At 43.5% G+C, this 22,023-nt stretch overlaps 1 protein-coding gene across 1 annotated transcript; it reads left to right on the top strand.

Annotated features, from left to right (window-relative positions):
- The first annotated feature begins 273 nt into the window (after positions 1 to 273).
- On the top strand, positions 274 to 15,789 carry LOC116974591 (inosine-uridine preferring nucleoside hydrolase-like). Its single transcript, XM_033023240.1, has 7 exons — positions 274 to 428; positions 4,274 to 4,341; positions 8,792 to 8,982; positions 9,985 to 10,164; positions 10,824 to 10,935; positions 11,848 to 11,984; positions 14,221 to 15,789. The coding sequence occupies exons 2-7, from the start codon at positions 4,317 to 4,319 to the stop codon at positions 14,566 to 14,568; spliced, it is 993 nt and encodes a 330-aa protein (XP_032879131.1). The 5' UTR covers positions 274 to 428; positions 4,274 to 4,316; the 3' UTR covers positions 14,569 to 15,789.
- The last annotated feature ends 6,234 nt before the right edge of the window (positions 15,790 to 22,023 follow it).

The following is a 22,023-nucleotide window of genomic DNA, read 5'->3' as shown; positions in this document are numbered from 1 at the left end:
GGGCTGCTTCAAGAAGTGGCTAAATATAGTTGAATTTGAAAATAATGTTATCTACATTTTAAACATCAATAGAAAATCTCCTTGTTCTCTGGAAATCTTTCGAAACCAAGTGCAACAAAAGCCATATTCTAAATCTGGTCACAATTATGCTCTTCTTAAAACTTCAAACCCAATGACTTACACGCAATACATTCCCTTTGCTAAATAGCCTGGAGGGTGAGACTGTGCAAAACATCCAGCTGGAAGAGTTGCATTTCTGGGCGTGTACAGAGTGTCCTATGATCAAACATAGAAAGTTGCAGACAGATGAAGTTCCTCAGTTAGAAGCTGCAGTTATCTGGAGAAGATTGAACGGACTGAAGACTTGAGTGCGTACTTCACTTGCATTAAGTGAAAAGAGGATCTATTTGGACAAAACACTTAACCTGGTGAGAGGAGTTACTTTTCTAATGGAATAATTGCCTAAGACATTTAATTCAGTTGTACAAAATGATTTCTGGCTGGATTGTGTATATGTGCTCCAATGTTGTTTCAGTAACTTTAACAGGTTGAACATTTATTTGCATCGAAATTGATAACATTCTTCAAGCTAATTGACACTCACTTTCAGTTCTGAACTACTATCTATCTCATTGGTGACCATCAGTCTATCTTTGATTGGACTTACATGCTTTACATGCTTTACATGCTTTACCTTGCACTAAATTGTGATTGGACTTACATGCTTTACCTTGCACTAAACGTTATACCCTTATCATGTATCTATACACTGTAATTGACTCGATTGTAATCATGTATTGACTTCCTGCTGACTGCTTAGCGCACTGGTCTCCCTGATATTTTATTGCCTTAATCTTTTCTACATTTTCAATTAGTTTCAGGTTTGCTGAGTTAGACACTTTTTTTATTTTATCCAAGAACTTTCCAGCTTTTGCAAACCATGGGAACAGTGAGGCAGAATGTTTTATTTTCAATTTTATGTGTCATGCTGATTAAAAGTAATCTTATCTTTTAATTGACCCCTTCTGTTCAATGAAGGAAGTTGAAGGAAGTTGAAGGAAGTCTTCAAAATTAGTTCTGTTTTTTCGACAGAAGGCCAAACAGGTCTCCCAGTAAATTAACTAATTCCATGCCAAGCAGTATATTGCTGATCTAAACCCAATGTGGTGTGGGTTTGAACTGTGGGATGTTAAGTACAGATTACATGAGAGTGAGCCATGGTGCTGTAACAATGTGAGAGATATAGGTTGTTGGCATTTGAGCACTAAATAGTCAAGTATAAAACATGAGGACATTTTGTGTTGTAGTTGAGGGGTAACGTTTTCACACAAAGGGTGGTAGGTGTATGGAACGAGCTACCGGAGGAGTTGAGATAGTCCATGCCCTCTCGACTCACTCACCAACTCAACCTTGGTTCACTGCAGAATCTCAGGAGACTTACATTAAAAGAGAAGCAAGCTGATTTCAACCCAGCCCCTCCAATAATTATGGAGAAACTATAGGGTTAAAACCACGCCTGAAAATCTCCTATGAATTCCTGCTCCAATTCCGTCTGCCGCCACTGTTTCCGAGACCCAGCCGCATGTAGTCAAGGTGCCCACTTGAGAGAGAACATTATGATCAATTTTAACAATTTTTGAGGAAAGAAATGGAACTAGATTCCTTCATAGTTAAAAATATCTGGAATTCTATACAGTAAAAATGTAATATGACAAAATCCTCAAACCATTAGTATACATTTGGGAATTCTATACAGCAGGGATGGAGTTCCTTGGTTGCATTAAGGACTATGGATGTTATTTTTTGCACAAGCATTGTGGTCATTACTTTATTGAATATTTGTTTATTATATTCAATTCAATTCAATTCAACTTTAATGTCATTGCACAAATACTGAGTATGGGTACAACGAAATGCAGTTTTGCGTCAGTCCGTAGTAGTGCAATATAGAAATTTAAAAAAAAAAGAGGATACAGAATAATAAAAAATACTGAATAATTAAACAATGGGGACGGAGATACCGGAGGAATCTATCGGCGGGACTCCGAGTTCAGCAATGCGACGGTATGATTGTAGAAGCTGTTCCTCATCCTACTGGTACGAGACCTGAGGCTCCTGTACCGCCTCCCTGATGGGAGGAGGGCAAACAGTCCATGGTTGGGGTGGGAGGGGTCTTTAATGATCTTCCCAGCTCGTTTCAGACACCGTTTACGGTGGAGGGCATCCATGGCAGGGAGCGGGGCACCGATGATGTGCTGCGCGGTTTTCACCACCCGTTGTAGTGCCTTCCTGTCCGCAACAGTGCAGCTGCTGTACCATACCGTGAAGCTGGCGGTCAGGATGCTCTCGATTGTACACCGGTAGAAGTTGGTCAGGATCTGGGGACACAGGTGGGCTTTCTTGAGCCTCCTCAGGAAGTAAAGGCGCTGCTGTGCCTTTTTGATCAGCTTGGAGGTGTTGAGGGACCAGGACAAATCCTCCGAGATGTGTACCCCGAGGAATTTGTAGCTGGAGACGCGCTCCACCTCAGTCCCGTTTATGTGGATGGGGGTATGTCTGCCCCCTGACCTTCTTGAAGTCGACAATAAGTTCCTTCGTCTTCTTGGAGTTGAGGACGAGGTTATTATTGGCACACCAGGTTGTCAGGTGCTGGACCTCCTCTCTGTAGGCTGACTCATCGTTGTCACTGATCAGTCCTACCACCGTGGTGTCGTCAGCAAACTTAATGATGGCGTTGGATCCGTACTTAGGGATGCAGTCGTGGGTGAAGAGGGAGTAGAGGAGAGGGCTGAGCACACAGCCCTGTGGCACGCCGGTGTTCAGTGTTATAGTGGTGGAGGTGAGGTTGTTGACCCTAACAGACTGTGGTCTGTTGGTGAGGAAATCCAGTGTCCAGTTGCAGAGGGAGGTGGAGATGCCAAGCCCGCTGAGTTTGGTGATCAAGCTGGCGGGGATGACAGTGTTGAAAGCGGAGCTGAAATCAATGAACAGCAACCTGATGTAGGAGTTGTTGTTGTCCAGGTGGGTCAGGGCAGAGTGTAGGGCCGCCGATATGGCGTCCTCTGTAGACCTGTTGGCCCAGTAGGCAAACTGATGGGGGTTCAGTGTGGGGGGGAGGCTGGCTTTGAGGTGAGCCAAGATCAGCCGCTCAAAGCACTTAGCAATGACAGGGGTGAGTGCCACTGGGCGGAAATCGTTGAGGCTTCCTGTGGCTGACTGTTTGGGCACTGGCACGATGGTTGATGTCTTGAGGCAAGTGGGGGCAACACCCTGGGCCAGTGAGATATTGAAAATGTCGGTAAAGACTGGGGATAGTTGTCCAGCACATGCCCTAAGCACCCGGCCAGGGATGCCATCGGGGACGGCAGCTTTGCGCTCATTCACCTTGCTCAGTGCATCTTGTACAACAGAGGTGGAGAGACTGAGGGGTTGTTCATTTGGGGGTGGAGCAACTTTGATGGCTGGGGTTTTGTTATCTCGGTCAAAGCGAGCATAGAAATGGTTTAGCTCGTCAGGAAGGGTGGCGTTGTCTGGGGGAGGGGTGTTAACTTTCTGGTTATCGGCAAGGGATTTGTGTGTAATACTGGTTATGCTGCTGCAAGTACGAATTTCATTGTTCTATTTTCAGTAAATATGACAATTAAACATTCTTGTCTCTTGACTGTTAGAGATTCATTTCTTTAATTCCAGTTGAGATGCATAGCACCTACCAAATAAATATATGTGAATGTTAATTGTTTGCAAGAATCTCCAATGCAAAACATGCCTGAATTCTGTGGCCATTAGGACTGTAAACTCCTATCTCACCAGGGACTAACTTTACCGTACCATTTTACTGTTGTTTGGTGTCTTTTTAAAATTGCTGTTTTTTTCCTTTTTTTCCTCCCAAAAATATGTAATATGTGAATATGTGATTCTGTTCCATTCTGTTTGTAGTTTGGTTGTTTGTTTTTTTGCACAATCCGCGAGCATTGCCACATTTCATTTCACTGCACATCTCGTATGTGTATGTGACGAATAAACTTGACTTGACTTGCAGTGTTATAAAACCTCTGCGTAATCAATAAATCAGCCCATTTGTCTTCAAGTTATTGTAGTACTGGAGAACATTATTAATTGAATAAGCCGCCTTTCTTGCTTTATTCCAAGTAGGTCCCAAGAGATAATGTTGCTTCATTATTGAACCTGGTTAGTACCAAGGTTCAGAATGTAATGATTAGAACTTTGCATGCTTTGAAAAATTGTTAAAATATATATATTTTATTGCATCTAGAGCTGAAACTGGCAACTGAGCGACATCAAACAAACACCCAACAATGCAGCAAGCTGTGCTCCCGACTGGTGAGTAATGCTTAAAAAAGAAATAAATCAATTCTGTGGGTAAATTTCCCAGTCACGAGTTAATGGCGATGGAAAACATTCCAGGAAAGAGGAGCACAGAAACACAGAAACATAGAAAAATAGAAACATAGAAACATAGAAACATAGATGCAGGAGTAGGCCATTCGGCCCTTCGAGCCAGCACCATCATTCAATATGACCATGGCTGATCATCTCAAATCAGTACCCCATTCCTGTTTTTTCCCCCATATCCCTTGATTCCTTTAGTCCTAAGAACTAAATCTAACTCTTTCTTGAAAACATCCAGCAAATTGGCCTCCACTGCATTCTGTGGCAGTGAATTCCACAGATTCACAACTCTCTGGGAGGAAAATGTTTTTCCTCATCTGTCTTAAATGGCGTACCCCTTATTCTTAAACTGTGACCCCTGGTTCTGGACTCCGTCAACATCGGGAATATTTTTCCTGTATCAAGCCTGTCCAATCCTTTAAGAAATTTATATCTTTCTATAAGTTCCAAGTAATATCCAAGCATATCCAAGTTAAACTGTGCTGAAAAAATATAGAACTCAATGCTCACACTGAGAGCCACTGCAAGCCATGTGAAATAGGACAGCAGAAATGCTTTGGGTCCAGTTTTTAATAAGATCATGGGTGGCCAGATCTTGGCTTTATTTCCATCTTCCTGTATGTTTCCTATCACTCGGCCCTCAAAGTATCTCTGTTATCATTATACATTGTGTTGGTAAAGTGGGGTGGGAGATTGCAACCTTCACGTGGTCCACCATGTTTCAACAAATGCAATCAACCTGGCGTGCACAAACAGAAGATCAAACAGAACAAGTTGTCTTACAACTTTAGGCTGTGCACGCCATACGCAAGAAGAAGAAGTAGTGTTGGTAAAGTGAGACCTGGAGTACTTCAACCAGTTTTAGTTTTACTTAGGAGGGATCATTTTGTATTGGGGTTTGCCCAGAAAGGATTCATTAGGCTAAATTCTGGGATGGGGTTGCCTTGTAATAGGTATGTTGCAAAGCCTACCTGAAGCGTCTTTGAAAATCTGCCGCTGCGGGTGTGCGCGATTTTGGCGCCGTTTAGAGGGGGCGGGTTTAAAACGCGATTTTCTCTAGGCTGTTCAAATCGAAGATGTTCAGCCTGGTTAATTATTAACGAAAAATCGCTGGAAGTCCCCGTCGCAAAAGCTATTATTAGTTTTAAAGGCCTCGTATAATAGTTATAGTAGTTTAAAAATCAATCTCTAAACCCGCGACCGCCAGCAACCGCAGGGTCTCATAAAGCAGACAGCTGAAGGTAGGCTGTATATTTTTACATTAAAAAGGGCTTCTAAAGATCCCTTTATACAAAGTTTAATATTGCGAGTAGCTCATTTTGGGCCCATTATATCGCGCAGTATTTTTCTGGGCATTTGGGGCACAAATCTACCGCAATGTGAACGTTCTAAACCAGCGCGTTCCACAGGGACCCACTGGAAAGCTGATTTAAATGGGCATTTATTTACAGCAATTGAACACTGAATTCCTTCCATTTGGCCTATAAATTAATGTAAATGAGATTTAAAAATCATGTTTTATTGTGAATTATTTGTGAATATTATTTGGACATTTAGGCTATTTAAAAATGTTAATCATTTATTAAGAAATGGATAGATGTTTAGATCTAGTAATTGAAGTCTGAAATTAGCTACAATTAGGTAACTAACTAATTATATGCTTTAATTTCAGGTCATCCAAGTAAGATTATTTTATATTTGTTTCAGAATGCTTGAATCTATGATAACTGAAAATTTCATTCAGTTCTCTTAATTTTTAAGAAAGTTATGGGCTTTTGACTGTTCACGATCACAACTTTTTTGTTATGTCCATAGAAAATCAATAGGGAACAAGATGCTCATTTCCGAGTATGAAAATGGCCATAACTTTTTAAATATTTGAGATATGAAAGTGAATTAGGTGTCAAATTAAACTTATTTTTATGCTTTATCTGATGGGATAAATTACAGACTTGATTTTTAAAATCTCAAAATTTTGTAACATTGCTACTTGTAAGGAAAGGTGTCAGAGGTTATGGGGAGAAGGCAGGAGAATGGGGTTAGGAGGGAGAGATGGATCAGCCATTATTGAATGGCAGAGTAGACTTGATGGGCCAAAGAGCCTAATTCTGCTCCTATCACTTAAGATCTTAAGTTTAGTTTAGTTTAGTTTAATTTAGAGATACAACATGGAAACAGGCCCCTGTGTCGTCCAGCGATCCCCACATACTTACATTATCCTACATACACTAGGGATCATTTACAATTATACCAAGCCAATTAACCAACAAATCTGTACGTCTTTGGAGTGTAGGAGGAACCGCACACAGGTCATGGGGAGAACGTACAATCTCCATACAGACCAGCACCTGTAGTCAGGATCGAACCTGGGTCTCTGGTGTTATAAGGCATTAACTCTACCGCTGTACAACCTTACCGCCCTACAGGTTGAAGCCCAAGCTGGTGAAGGATTCCTCAGAAGATAAACCTTTCATCCATTGGTTTGATCACAGTCATACAGCAGATCAAGAGGCAACTGCTTGGCTAAAGGACTTTGCATTCGCTAAATAAATAAATCACAGTCATGTTGGATATTTCTCCATTGACTGGGGTTTCAATTTCCAATAATTTCCCCAGTAAAGATACAAGTCGATGCTAGTCTGAATAGGTGAATAACTAAACAAGGAGATAGACACAAAACGCTGGTGTAATTCAGCGCAGGCAGGCAGCATCTCTAGAGAGAATTTCAGGTTGAGACCCTTGTTTACTGATATCCTGGTGGAACCAATCTCCCCTCACCTTTGCCCACGGGATTCACATATTTTCTGCACAGAGAAAGGTACTAAAGATATGTTGCTCTGTGAGTCCATCACACATTATGTGGCGCCAGAAGTTGGTCATTCACCAGAGTTGGGGTATTAGGTACAGAAATGAATTTCAAAAGACAAAGGTCCACTGATGAGATGTTAGTGAGGCAATTGTGAACACTCCCAGTCCCCTGCCTCACTGTCTGCCCTGTTAACCTATTGGGCATGTAACTGGATGGGTGTCCCAAGAAGAGTAGCCAGTGGGGCTTGTCTTAGATTAGCAGAGAAACAGATGATCGGTGGAGGTTACAGAGTGTGTGGGAGGAGAAGTAGTAGGGAAACTGGAAAACCATGGTTATACAGCTGGCCACCATATGGCCCCAAATCCAAGGGACTTTCTGTCGGAAGCATTAAGCTTGCACCAATTTCCTTTCCCGTTTAGTATTGCTGGGATCTGAGATTTGGACCCTCGATGGAATGGGCAGAAAATAACATGGGTTTGGGGCAGGGCAGAGGGAAGATCATTGAAACCAGCTATAATTTCCTAGTTGGAAATTCCTTTTGGGTATTCTGGTTGGGTTAAAATACGAACTGATCCAAGGAATTCTGTTTTAACCCTGAAACAAGCAGTTATAGTTGAACATTGTGTTTAGTTTAGTTTAGAGATACAGCACGGAAACAGGCCCTTAGGTCCACCGGGTCTGTGCCGACCAGCGATCTCCACACGCCAACACTATCCAATGCACACTAGGGACAAATTAAAGGCCTGTCCCACGAGCATGCGACTCCATGCGGCAAGCGCGACCTATGCGACTCCATGCGGCAAGTGCGACCTAACCAGAAGCGGGGGCCGTGCGGAGGTCGAGTGAATGACATGAAGTACGAGTGAAGTCCGCGGGAAGTTCGCGCGTGACGTACGGCGTCGAGGCGGCTGTGGGCCGGCAGGCCGTTGCCGCGCGGAATTGTTGAACGCGGTCTGTTTTTCGGAGCCCCGCGCGATGTCGGGACCAGCTCCGCACAACTCCATACGGCTCTGGCGATCGAAGTGGAACCGGCCCAGCGAGGTCGTACGGCTCAAGCGACCATGTTAGGTAGCGCTTGCCGCATGGAGTCGCATGCTCGTGGGACAGGCCCTTTAAAATTATACAAAGCCAATGAACCTATAAACATGTATGTCTTTGGAGTGTGGGCGTAAATAGGATATCCTGGATAAAGCACAAGCAGGTCACGGGGAGAACGTACAAACTCCGTACAGACAAGCACCCGTAGTCAGCATTGAACCCGGGTCCCTGGCGCTGTAAGACAGCAACTTTACCACTGCGCCACCATGCCGCAGTTAATAAAGTACTGGAGTAACTCAATGGGTCAGGCAGCATCTCTGGACAGAACATGGATGGGTGTCCTCTCAGAGAGGTCTGAATGGGGCTCCTGACCTGCAATGTCACCTATGCATGTTCTACAAAGATGCTGCCTGATCTCCTGAGTTACTCCAGCACTTTGTGTGCTTTTGTGCATGATCCAGCATCTGCAGTTCTTTTGTTTCTACATTGTGTTGCTAAACATTGCCACATTTATTCCAAACTCGTCGTCTTTAGGCTGTCACCTGGGCAAGAAGCTGCTGATCTTGGATGTGGATGTTGGGGTGGATGATGCCCAGGCGCTGATGATGGCTCTGGCAGCTCCCAACGTGCACATCCTGGCAATAACCTGCACTCACGGTAACACGGGCATCGATAACGTGTGCAAGAACGTGCTGCGTGTGCTGAAACTGTGTAACAGGATGGAGGTAGGTAGTGACGAGGAGCAGGTCGGGGACTGTGCCTCTCTGTTCAGCAACAACTCTGCCCATAGGAGAAAATAAAACATGTACATCCTCTTAAAATAATCAATATTTAGAGCGCCAACCAGTGGTAGAGTTGCTGCTTTACAGCGCCAGAGACTCGGGATCGATCCTGACCACGGGTGCTCTCTGTAACGAGTTTGTACGTTCTCCCTGTGATCGCGTGGGTTTCCTCCAGGTGCTCCACTTTCCTCCCACACTTCAAAGACGTGCAGGTTTGTAGGTTAATTGGCTTCTGTAAATCATCCCTAGTGTGTAAGATAGTACTAGTGTATGGGGTGATCATTGGTCGGCATGGACTCAGTGGGCCGAAGGGCCTGTTTCCACGCTGTATCTCTAAAGCTCATGTAAGGACTGCTCAGAAGCTGTTCCTGAATTTTTCTTTGATAGAGAGAAGCAGTGACACCAATGGAGACAGTCTTATAAATCCTTACCCACGTGGTGAGGTGTTAAAGTCACGGTGTTAGCACGAGAAGGTGGTTTTCCCCCCAACTAGAGGCTGACTAGAGTGTGGTTAAATGGTAATCGGGAGACTGGAATCTAGCTAACGTCTCCCTCAGTACCCTGATAAATCAGATCATATTTTACCATATTATAGATTAGCACATGGCAATAATACTGAATCAGGGAAGTGTTTCAGTTTTGTTGCCCACCTGTGCTCTGGGCTGCTCACTGGCGAAGTAGCTTCACGGGGATTCTTGATTAGCAAAGGCGTCAAGGGTTATAGGGAGAAGGCAGCAGAATGGGATAGAGAGGGAAAGGTAGATCAGACACGATTGAAGGGCGAAGTAGACTCGATGGGGCGGATACCATACTTCTGTTCCTATAGCTCATGAACCTATATGTCTTTATGCCAAATGATATCATCTTTCTTGGCCTTTCATGATTGTTGGTGAGCAACGAACCCGAGGCACAAGTGATATTTCTGATTGTTTGTCCACGTTCCAGATCCCTGTCTACCGTGGAGCAGGCACCTCTCTCCTGGGTGTAATCCATCACGACGCCGCTTACCATGGGAAGGATGGCATGGGCGATGTTCCCGATCCCGACGCTCCGGGTGTGGAACATATAAAGTCCGAACACGCAGTGAATGCCATGGCACGGATAGTTAATGAGCACCCTGGGCAGGTGAGATGTGCCGCCTTTGGGAACGCTAGACTTGGTAGTCAGTTGTAACCCGTATAGATTTTGAGCCCTTGTTTCTGACTCATGTATGGGTAACTTGCGATTTTAGCATTGAGGTGGGACGGTATTTGGGGCAGCATAGTGGCGCTGCTCGTAGAGCTGCTTTCTCATACATCTCCAGCAAGTCCGGTTATATCCGACCTCAGTGCTTTCTGCATGGAGTTTGCATGTTCTCCCTAGGATTACATGCATTTCCTCTGGGTACTCTGGCTTCCTCCCAAACCACAATGATGTACGGCCTGATTGATTAATTGGCCACGCGTAAAACCTTGGGCTATTGAGAACTTGATAAAATGAACTTCATGAAGACAAGAATATTTGAATGTCCCAATTTCAATTTAAACAGTCATTGATTTTCTTGAACAGATTTGAGTTATCTCTAACATCTCTAACATCAGAAGTTTGTATTAGTTGAAGTTGAACAGAGTACATTGTGTCAAAGTATCAATGAAATTTGCAAATGTCTGCAATAAACTGGAATGTCTACAAATACGATTGCAGTTTTGAATTCCCAAAACTAAATGAAATCTTTATAATTGAAATAAACAAAGCAATTAATATTTCACCATTACAATACTAAGTCCTTTCTCTTCCTCTTGTAGGTCACTCTTGTTGCTCTTGGACCCCTGACCAACATAGCCCTGGTTGCCAAGTTACACCCCACCTTTCCTTCAAAGCTGAAGGGTCTGTACATCATGGGTGGAAACATGGAAGGTATGCCCAGATCCTGCTTTACCACACTGTCCGAAGAGACATTATTGATGAAACCAACTACTCACCTTCCCTATAGCACATTACTGCACACAAGTGCAACAACTTCAGATAATGAGCACTTCCTACATTCCCATTTCAGAGACCTTGCAGTGTCTGGATAATTGCTCTGTAATTTCACCCGCTCTGGAACTTAGTGATCTCGCACGAACCAAACTTTTGTCATTTAACCTCTCCTGTTTTCCAATTTATCCAATTTATTTTTCTCTTGTTCAGTCCTTCTCTGGTGCACAAATCGAAATTGACAGTTAAATTCTCCGTTCCAATGAAACATGAACTCTGTTTCTCTCCCCACAGATGCTGCCTGACCTACTGAGTGGGCACGCATATTGTCGCCAGATTCCAGTATCTGCAGTATTTTGTTTTTGTCGGTACTCTGATACATGTACTGCATGGACAGCCCATAGTACTTGTCTGGCAGTAAGGCAGGCAGACAGGGCCAGAGTTTGCCTTGTCTAGTTGATTTGGAAAAATACATTGAATTATTATCCATCCTTTTAATTATATTCCGTAACAGTGCAGGGAATCTTAGGAGTGAATGTCTGTGGTGGGAAAGGACTGTACCCAGTTCAACTCCAACCCATAACCAAAAATTGGAACATAACAAGACCAGGTGAGGTACCAAGGAATTAAGTCCACATCTGGAGCAATGTGTTATCATAAGCTCAAAAATATCATGTGAGAGGAGCAGAATTAGACCATACAGCCCATCAAGTCTACCATCATTAAGATCCATTCGGCCCATCAACTTGTCATTAAGATCTTACTAAATGATTCACAGATGATGCAGCTATTATGTTGTGCGTTAAGTCAATATTTTACACTCAAGCATTAACTCCACTGTTTTATTTCCAGCCAGAGGGAATGTGAGAGTCTGCGGCGAGTTCAACTTTGTCACAGACCCAGAAGCGGCTTCCATTGTGCTGAGCCACTTCACTTGTCCCGTGTACATCGCCACCTTGGAGTACAGCCTCCGCCATCATCTGTCCTGGGTATGTTGTGTAGGAGCAGCTTCAGAACAGTCATGGGGAATGGTAGCCTAGTGCTTATGTTAATCAGATAAGCTCCAGAGGCAAGGTTACTGGTCCAGAGATGGGAGTTTGAATCCCACCGTGATAATTGACAAATTTGGATTCAGGTAAAAAAAAAATCTGGAATTATTAGTTCGTATGGTGACCATGAATTGTTATCGATATCCAACTGGTCCAATTACTGTAGTTTGTCTATGAGGTTGGCAGTTTCCTATTTTCTCTCCCCATTCCTTTCTTAAGAAGGGGGCTCAGAATTTACTCCCCTTCAATCCACAAGAACAATTCCAGATCAGTGCAATGTTGTAAGTTTATAATACTGTGTCCATTATCTCTTTAGCCATGTCTTTCAAAACTCTGGAATGTGGATTATGGGGTCTTTGGGATTTATCATCTTATTGTTTCACCAACTAGTAACTTTTCTTTAGTTTTAGTTTAGTTTATTTCATTGTGTACGAGTTACAGTGAAACGCTTGTTTTTGTTGTGTGCTATGCAATCAGCGGACAAACTGTACATGATTACATCAAGCCGTTCACAGTGTACAGGTACAGGATAAAGGGAATAATGTTTAGTGCAAGATTAAGTCCAGTAAAGTCCGATTAAAGACAGTCCGAGGGTCTCCAATGAGGTTGATGGAAACTAAATTCCTTCAGTTCCTCGCTCTCACAAGATCCTTGGTTTCTCTGGTTTTGTTTTTGCATCTTCTGTTGTTTCTCCATTGCTATTTCCTTATTTCCTTTTATAAAACCTCCCCTCTCTGCAAGGGACCAAGATTTGCCCTGACCTTATCTTTTAATTTTTACACTACCATGGAACCTCTTACATTCCATTTTTTATTTTCCTTGACATCTTACTTTCAAAGTCTCTGTTGTTTTTCTTGCTCCTGTGTTGCTGAATTCTAAAATACTACCTGCCCTCAGGCACATTGCTGTTCAAGACAACTTTATGCTGCATCTCTCCTGCATTGAACACTGCCTGCAATTTCTCCAGTCACTCAGTCGAACATGACTAGGTGTGGCACAGCAAATTATAATTAAACTAGACTAAGTGGGACCCGATGAGTCCCATGTTCACACAGGAGGGCTGGTCCCCCAACGCAATATTCCACCTCTCCACCAATTCCAATATTGGTGTCCAATGGGGGGGGCTTTCTGGAGCGCTGGTATGGGTTCTTGGGGTGGCAGCTCAGTCCCTCAAGCCTGATCTGCTGGCAGCTCACTCACGGCTGGTGGGCTGGCAGTTGACTCATGGCTATTCCTTGAAATTCCATTTCAAGCAGGGTGCAAGGCCACCAAATTCAAATCCATTTTCCTACCATTTCAAGCAGGGTGCAAGGCCACTGAATTCAAGTGCAGTTTCCAACCACTTCAAGCAGGGTGCAAGGCCACCAAATTCAAGTGCAGTTTCATACCACTTCAAGCTGGATCCAAGGCCACCAAATTCAAGTGCAGTTTCATACCACTTCAAGCTGGATCCAAGGCCACCAAATTCAAGTGCAGTTTCATACCACATTCAGCAGGGTGCAAGGCCACCAAATTCAGTGCAGTTTCATTCCACTTCAAGCAGGGTGCAAGGCCACCAAATTCAAATGCAGCTTCATACCATTTCATGCAGGGTGAAACCACCATAAAACCACACAAAACACCAAACTCACATTTCAGTAGACATTCAGTGTGTTCAGTTGATTCACAGCTCAGACAGAGTCGTGACCTCTCCCTCCCCCATCATGCAGAGACTGAGCCACACCCACACTTCCAGGTTTTATAACCCCTCCCCCTCCCACCGGAAAAGGTGTGGCCTTCATGGCGTGATTGACAGGAGAGAGATTCTCAACATTTTTTAAACACTTTTATTTTTCATTGATGGGAAGGATTCTCTGCACCTGCTGAGCAGAGGGGGACTGAGTAAGATGGCCAAAAATCACAGCCATAAGTGGCAGCGTTAGGTGATAGGGGATGATCAGCCATGATCACAATGAATGGTGGTGCTGGCTCGAAGGGCCGAATGGCTTCCTCCTGCACCTATTTTCTATGTTTCTATGTTTCTATGATCATGGCTGATCATCCACAATCAGTACCCCGTTCCTGCCTAATCCCCATACCCCTTGATTCCGCTAGCCCTAAGAGCTCTCTCTGACTCTCTTTTGAATGCATTCAGTAAAGGATCATAAAGTATCATTCATTCACCATTCATTCACAGGACTTTTACAAAAAGTGGGTGAATCAAGACACCCCAAAGGCTCGGTTCATGAAGAAGATATCTGCACATACTGCGAACTACACCCAGGAAGGCATAGGTAGCAATGAGTTGGTGTTTGGAAGTGGCTTTGTGTCCTGTGATTCGTACGCAATGTCTGCTGCCATCGATGACTCGGTGGTGACAAAGCGCGCCCAGTACGGGGTGAGTGTGGAGTTGCACGGTTCTCTGACCAGAGCCATGATGATCGTGGACACCCTCGACATCCTGAAGCTCCCACACAAAGTCACCGTCTTCCTGGGATGTGACATGGAAAAGTTCAAGCAGCTGATGAATAACGCCCTGAAATAAGATGCGGTACGTCCCACATGGAAGAACATAAAGCCAACAGTGCTTGAGTTACAATTATACACAATGCCAACTAACGCCAATAAAATTTATACTGCAATAACAGACTATTGATACCTTAAAATTGGGGTATTCAACGCTACCAATAACTCATTATTATCTTGTTTATAAAGGCATTTAAAGTCAAACTAAACCAGTTAGGAGATTAACTATTAAATCTGTCGTGGAAATTTGATCATCTTTTTTAAGTATGAAATATTTACACTAACCTTTCCCAAGGAAATTAAATGGAAGGTATGGGAAAATTGAATGGTGTTTGCCATTGTTAACTCATAAGATCCCTCAACCCCACCTCTGAACCTTATTCGGAAACCTTCCTTATTGTGATATCTCGAGAGTTGACTGTTCCGATGCTGTGGTATCTCAGTGGGACAAGGCAGCATCTCTGGAGAGAAGGAATGGGTGACATTTCGGGTCAAGTACAAGTTATGTACCAGTTTCCGTCACCCCCTGACTCTCAGTCTGAAGAATGGTCTCGATCCGAAACGTCACCCATTGTTACTCCAGCATTGTGTGCCTAACTTCAGTGTAAACCAGCATCTGCAGTTCATTCCAACACTATTCTGATGCCGCACTGGTTTCCATCCTCATTTCTTGCCACCGCAAATTTAACCAAATCACTGCCAGTGAAGTCTCCCCATCACTCTCTGCTCAATAGTCCATGCCCAACATATCCTACTCTCCGCCCACCACCTCCAGGCTTCAAAGTTCTCTACGTCTGTTGCCTCCTCCAGCCCTGTGACCCGTGAAGGCCGTGCGCTTTAGAAGTCTCTTCCTAAGCCTCTTAAACCCCACGCTCTCTTCCCCAGCAGAGAGATTAATGGCATCTTATATCCTGTGTGATTCAGCCTTTAATATGATTCATATGATAAATCCGGCCTATGAATACATATCATTGTTTATTAAGATGCCTAATTGGATTTGGGTTCATTTTGTTGTGATCAGAGATGTCAATTTCAAAGACATGGTTTGCCTTGATATTTCAAGCTGTTAACACTCCACAGGAGAACTGACATGAGAAGATTTATTTGATATGGTGACAATATAACGTCATAAAAATAGGCTTTGCTTTTGCTGAATCTCGTGGGAACCACTGAATTCATATTGTGATGGCTCATAAATACTGTGTGAATTAATAGAAAATAAAGGTTGAATGGAACTAAACTGCTTACAATGTTTTTATTTTCATCCAGCTGTGAATTGCGTTGATTGTAATGAGGCGGCTCGGTGGTGCAGTGGTATAGCTGCTGCGTTACAGTGCCAGAGTCATGGGTTCGATCCTGACTACGGATGCTGTCTGTACGGACTCTGTACGTTCTGCCCACGACCACATAGGTTTTCTCTGGGTGCTCCAGTTTCCTCCCACATTCAAACAGTTTTGTAGATCAATTGGCTTCAGTAAAATTAAATTGTCCCTAGTGTGTAGGACGGTGCTAGTGTATGGGGTGATTGTTGGTCAGCTGGACTCAGTGGGACTGCTTCCACACTGTATCTCTCGAGTCTTAAGTTCTAAATCCAACAGTGAATTGTGTTTATTGTAATGTTGTCTACTCTATTGAATTAACTATATTTCAATAGGCTGGGGGATGGGTGCAAGAGCAGAGAGACAGAGGGGTGTAAAATGCGGGCGGAAGCAATAGGGAGCAAGGTGAAAAGTAAAAGTGGCAGGCAGACAAATCCAGGGCAAAAATCAAAATGGGCCACTTTTCAACATAATTGTATAAGGGGTAAGAGTGTTGTAAAAACAAGCCTGAAGGCTTTATATCTTAATGCAAGGAGCATTCGTAATAAGCTGGATGAGTTGAATGTGCAGATAGTTATTAATGGATATGATATAGTTGGGATCACGGAGACATGGCTCCAGGGTGACCAAGGTTGGGAGCTGAACATCCAGGGATATTCAATATTCAGGAGGGATAGACAGAAAGGAAAAGGAGGCGGGGTAGCATTGCTGGTTAGAGAGGAGATTAATGCAATGGAAAGGAAGGACATTAGCTTGGAGGATGTGGAATCGATATGGGTAGAGCTGCGAAACTCTAAGGGGTAGAAAATGCTAGTGGGAGTTTTGTACAGGCCACCTAACAGTAGTAGTGAGTTGGGGATGGCATCAAACAGGAAATTAGAAATGCGTCCAACAAAGGTAAAACAGTTATAATGGGTGACTTCAATCTACATATAGATTGGGTGAATCAAATTGGCAGGGGTGCTGAGGAAGAGGATTTTATGGAATGTATGCGGGATAGTTTTCTAAACCAACATGTAGAGGAACCAACGAGAGAGCAGGCTATTCTAGACTGGGTATTGAGTAATGAGGAATGGTTAGTTAGCAGTCTTGTTGTGCGTGGCCCCTTGGGCAAGAGTGACCATAATATGGTTGAGTTCTTCATTAGGATGGAGAGTGACATTGTTAATTCAGAAACAAGGGTCCTGAACTTAAAGAAAGGTAACTTTGAGGGTATGAGACGTGAATTGGCCAAATTGACTGGCAATTAATTCTTAAAGGGTTGACGGTGGATATGCAATGGTAGGCATTTAAAAACTGCATGGATGAACTACAACAATTGTTCATCCCAGTTTGGCAAAAGAATAAATCAGGGAAGGTAGTGCATCCGTGGATAACAAGGGAAATCAGGGATAGTATCAAAACAAAAGATGAAGCGTACAAATTAGCCAGAAAAAGCAGCCTACCAGAGGACTGGGAGAAATTCAGAGTCCTGCAGAGGAGGACAAAAGGCTTAATTAGGAAAGGGAAAATAGATTATGAAAGAAAACTGGCAGGGAACATAAAAACTGACGGCAAAAGTTTTTATAGATATGTGAAGAGGAAAAGATTAGTTTTAAAAAATGTAGGTCCCTTGCAGTCAGAAACAGGCAAATTTGATCATGGGGAACAAGGACATGGCAGACCAATTGAATATCTACTTTGGTTCTGTCTTCACTAAGGAAGACATAAATAATCTGCCAGAAATAGCAAGGGACCGGGGGTTAAATGAGATGGAGGAACTGAGTGAAATCCAGGTTTGCCGGGAAGTGGTGTTAGGTAAATTGAATGGATTAAAGGCCGATAAATCCCCAGGGCCAGATAAGTTGCATCCCAGAGTACTTAAGGAAGTAGCCGCAGAAATAGTGGATGCATTAGTGATAATTTTTCAAAACTCTTTAGATTCTGTAGTAGTTCCTGAGGACAGGAGGGTAGCTAATGTAACCCCACTTTTTAAAAAGGGAGGGAGAGAGAAAACGGGGAATTACAGACCAGTTAGTCTAACATCCGTGGTGGGGAAAATTCTGGAGTCAGTTATTAAAGATGGGATAGCAGCACATTTGGAAAGTGGTGAAATCATTGGACAAAGTCAGCATGGATTTATGAAGGGTAAATCATGTCTGAAGAATCTTATAGAATTTTTCGAGGATGTAACTAGTAGAGTGGATAAGGGAGAACCAGTGGATGTGTTATATCTGGACTTTCAGAAGGCTTTCGACAAGGTCCCACATAAGAGATTAGTATGCAAACTTAAAGCACACGGTATTGGGGGTTCAGTATTGATGTGGATAGAGAACTGACTGTCAGACAGGAAGCAAAGAGTTGGAGTAAACGGGTCCTTTTCAGAATGGCAGGCAGTGACTAGTGGGGTACCGCAAGGCTCAGTGCTGGGACTCCAGCTATTTACAATATATATTAATGATCTGGATGAGGGAATTGAATGCAACATCTCCAGGTTTGCGGATGACACGAAGCTGGGGGGCAGTGTTAGTGGTGAGGAGGATGCTAGGAGGCTGCAAGGTGACTTGGATAGGCTGGGTGAGTGGGCAAATACATGGCAGATGCAGTATAATGTGGATAAATGTGAGGTTATCCACTTTGGTGGCAAAAACTGGAAAGTAGACTATTATCTGAATGGTGGCCGATTAGGAAAAGGGGAGATGCAACGAGACCTGGGTGTCATGGTACACCAGTCATTGAAAGTAGGCATGCAGGTGCAGCAGGCAGTGAAGAAAAGAAATGGTATGTTAGCATTCATAGCAAAAGGATTTGAGTATAGGAGCAGGGAGGTTCTACTGCAGTTGTACAGGGTCTTGGTGAGACCACACCTGGAGTATTGCGTACAGTTTTGGTCTCCTAATCTGAGGAAAGACATTCTTGCCATAGAGGGAGTACAGAAAAGGTTCACCAGACTGATTCCTGGGATGGCAGGACTTTCATATGAAGAAAGACTGGATAGACTTGGCTTTTACACGCTAGAATTTAGAAGATTGAGGGAGGATTTTATAGAAACTTACAAAATTATTAAGGGGTTGGACAGGCTAGATGCAAGAAGATTATTCCCGATGTTGGGGAAGTCCAGAACTAGAGGTCACAGTTTAAGGATAAGAGGGAAGTCTTTTAGGACCGAGATGAGAAATTCATTTTTTACACAGAGAGTGGTGAATCTGTGGAATTCTCTGCCACAGAAGGTAGTTGAGGCCAGTTCATTGGCTATATTTAAGAGGGAGTTAGATGTGGCCCTTGTGGCTAAAGGGATCAGGGGGTATGGAGAGAAGCCAGAGATGGGATACTGAGTTGGATGATCAGCCACGATCACATTGAATGGCGGTGCAGGCTCGAAGGGCCGAATGGCCTACTCCTGCACCTATTTTCTATGTTTCTATGTTTTTAAGAGGAGCACTGTTCACCAGTTAATGTAGGGGCAGAAGCTGAGAAAATGGAGTTATAGCTTTCAAGATTCTCCTACTCAAAATGTGGCCCAGCGCTTATTTTCTGCCCTATACTCTCTTTATATTCTAATCAGATATTAGAGGGAAGTTGATTAAAGTTCTAATTTGCTTAAGATACAGAAAGTTACGTTTACTTTTTCGTGATATTTGAATCTACCATTTTGTAGAAAGTCCCTGATAATTACATGAGGCCGTGAGCAGAAGGGAAGGGTTTCCAAACCTGAGGGATACAGCACAGTGGCGCAGCTGGTAGAGTTGCTGCCTCATAGCGCCAGTGACCCAGGTTCGATTCTGACTTTGGGTGCTGTCTTGGTGGAGTCTTCACGTTCTCCCTGTGGACGCATGGGCGCTCCTGTTTCCTGCCACGTCCTAAAGACTTGGGGGTTTGTATGTTAATTGGTGTCTAAAAATTGCCCCTTAATGTGTTAGGGAGTGGATGCAAAAGTGGGATAACATAGAACGGATGGTCTCAATGGGCTGAAGGGCCCGTTTCCATGCTGTATCTCTCAATTAAAAGAATAATTAAAATTAAATTGTGGGATATTGCAAGTGCAGCATCTTGGCAGGAAGTAGGGAGGTTCTTGAAAGAGAATGAATGTTGCAGGATTATGAGAGGACAGGTGGGACAACTAGGATTGCTCCTGCAGAGAGCTATCATACAATTACTGGGCTTAATTGCCCCTTCATGCTTTAACTTTAACCATGGTTTCAAGGGAACTTTACAGTTTAGTGGGGAAAGGATTCGGTTGCACAATATTTTATTCTTTGAATGATTGGTGGAACATGTGGCTTGTAAATGTTTAATATTTAAAATTTCTGCTGGCATTCCCATAAATGCGATGTGCTGCTGCACGTACGATAGCATGTGCAAGACCAACATAAATAACTGAGCTATTCCCTCCTGAACTTCAACCCATCCTTCAGCCATCCTCTCACTCCAACCCACTGGGCAGAATGAGCTTTAAGTATTTAAGCAGTTTAAAGATTGTGGGTGATTTTTATACCTTGGAACCTGCTATAGGAAGGATGTTGTTAAGTTGGAAAGAATGCAGAGATTTACAAAAATGTTGCCAGGACTCGAGGGCCTGAGCTACAGAGAGAGGTTGAGCAGGCTAGGACATTATTCCTTGAAGTGCAGGACGCTGAGGGATGATCTTACAGAGGTGTATAGGATCGCGAGGGGAGTAGATTGGGTGAATGCAGTCTTTTACCCAACAAAGGGAAATCAAGAACCAGAGGTCGTAGCTTTAAGGTGAGAGGGGAAAGATTTAATAGGAACCTGAGGGGCAATTTTATCACAGGAGGGTGGGTGTATGGAACGAGTTGCCACAGGAGGTAGTTGAAGCAGGTATAATAACATTTAAAAGACATTTGGACAGGTTAATGGATGGGAAAGGTTTAGATGGACGTTGGCCAACTGCAGATAAGCCAGACTAGTGATGCATAGGTCTAGGTCAGCATGGGCGAGTAAGGCAAAAGATCTGTTTCTGCCCAGTATGATTCTGTGACTATGACTCTAACTTGAAACTCAACCATATAGACTTTAGAGATCCAGTGTTAACAATCACGTAGGGAGGACAGTTCAAGGCCTTACAGCCCACCGAGTCCGTGCCGACCAGTGATCACCCAGTACCCTAGCATTATTTTACATACTGGGGACAATTTACAATTTTACCAAAGCCAATTAACCTACAAACCTATACGTCATTGGAGTGTGGGGTGAAACTGGAGCCCACGGAGAAAACCCATGCGGTCACAGGGAGAATATACAAACTCCATGCAGACAGCACCCGCAGTCAGGATCGAACTCGGGTCCCTGGCGCTGTAAGGCAGCAACTCTACCGCTACGCCACTGTGCCACGTTGTCACAGAATGGAGTGGGTATTCCATCCTACTTCCTGAAGTTGATGACTTGCTCCTTCATTTCGCTGACATTGAAGAGGAGGTTCAATGTCTTGACACCATGTTGCTAATCTCTCCATCTTCTTTCAGTACAGCATCTTGCTATTGTTTGAGATCTAGTCCATTACAGTGGTGTGAGTAAACTTACAAATGGGGTGCAGACTTTGGCTGCACAGTTGCAAGAGTATTGGGAGTACAATAAGTCATGTTGCAGCTTTATAAACCAACTGGAGTATTGTGTTCCTGTCTGATCACACATTCTAGGACGGACGTGAAGGCGTATGAAATGGCTTTGTAAGGATTAGCAAGAATGGTCTCTGGGATGAAGAATTTATTAACAGTTACAAGGATGGAGTCAAGAAACTGAGACTATTTCTTCAGAGGAAGTCGAGGGGAAATTTGATAGCATATAAAATATTGAGTCGTTTGGACAGAGTGGGTTGTGAGAGGTTATTCCCTTTGGTGGATGAGCCAAGGACAAGGGGTCACAGGTACAAAATAAGGAAGAAGGGAATTAGTAGTAGCATGAAGGTGATCTCTTCCTATGCAGCATGTGATTTGAATCTGAAGTGCACTGCCTCCAGATTTGGTGGAGGCAGGTTTCATTGTAGCCCTCATTGTCCCTCGTGAGTGGCAGAGAGTGGAACTAGTGAGTTGTTCTAGTTTAAAACTGGCAAGGACATGATGTATACGTGGCCTCCTTCTGCACTATGATTCTATGACTCCTCTCTTTGCCCCGAATAACCATTAAGTCCACATGTGTGAAATCTGTATGTTCTTCCA

The sequence above is a fragment of the Amblyraja radiata genome, chromosome 6, assembly GCF_010909765.2.
Source record: "Amblyraja radiata isolate CabotCenter1 chromosome 6, sAmbRad1.1.pri, whole genome shotgun sequence".
Lineage (NCBI taxonomy): Eukaryota > Metazoa > Chordata > Chondrichthyes > Rajiformes > Rajidae > Amblyraja > Amblyraja radiata.
This window is presented reverse-complemented; position numbering and strand designations above follow the sequence as displayed.

Excerpts from the sequence above, each read along its gene's own strand:
- LOC116974591 (XM_033023240.1), top strand. The coding sequence starts at position 4,317 with ATGCAGCAAGCTGTGCTCCCGACTG. Across the intron at positions 4,342-8,791 it reads GCAAGCTGTGCTCCCGACTG|GCTGTCACCTGGGCAAGAAG; the intron begins GTGAGTAATGCT and ends CGTCGTCTTTAG. Across the intron at positions 10,165-10,823 it reads TTAATGAGCACCCTGGGCAG|GTCACTCTTGTTGCTCTTGG; the intron begins GTGAGATGTGCC and ends TTCCTCTTGTAG.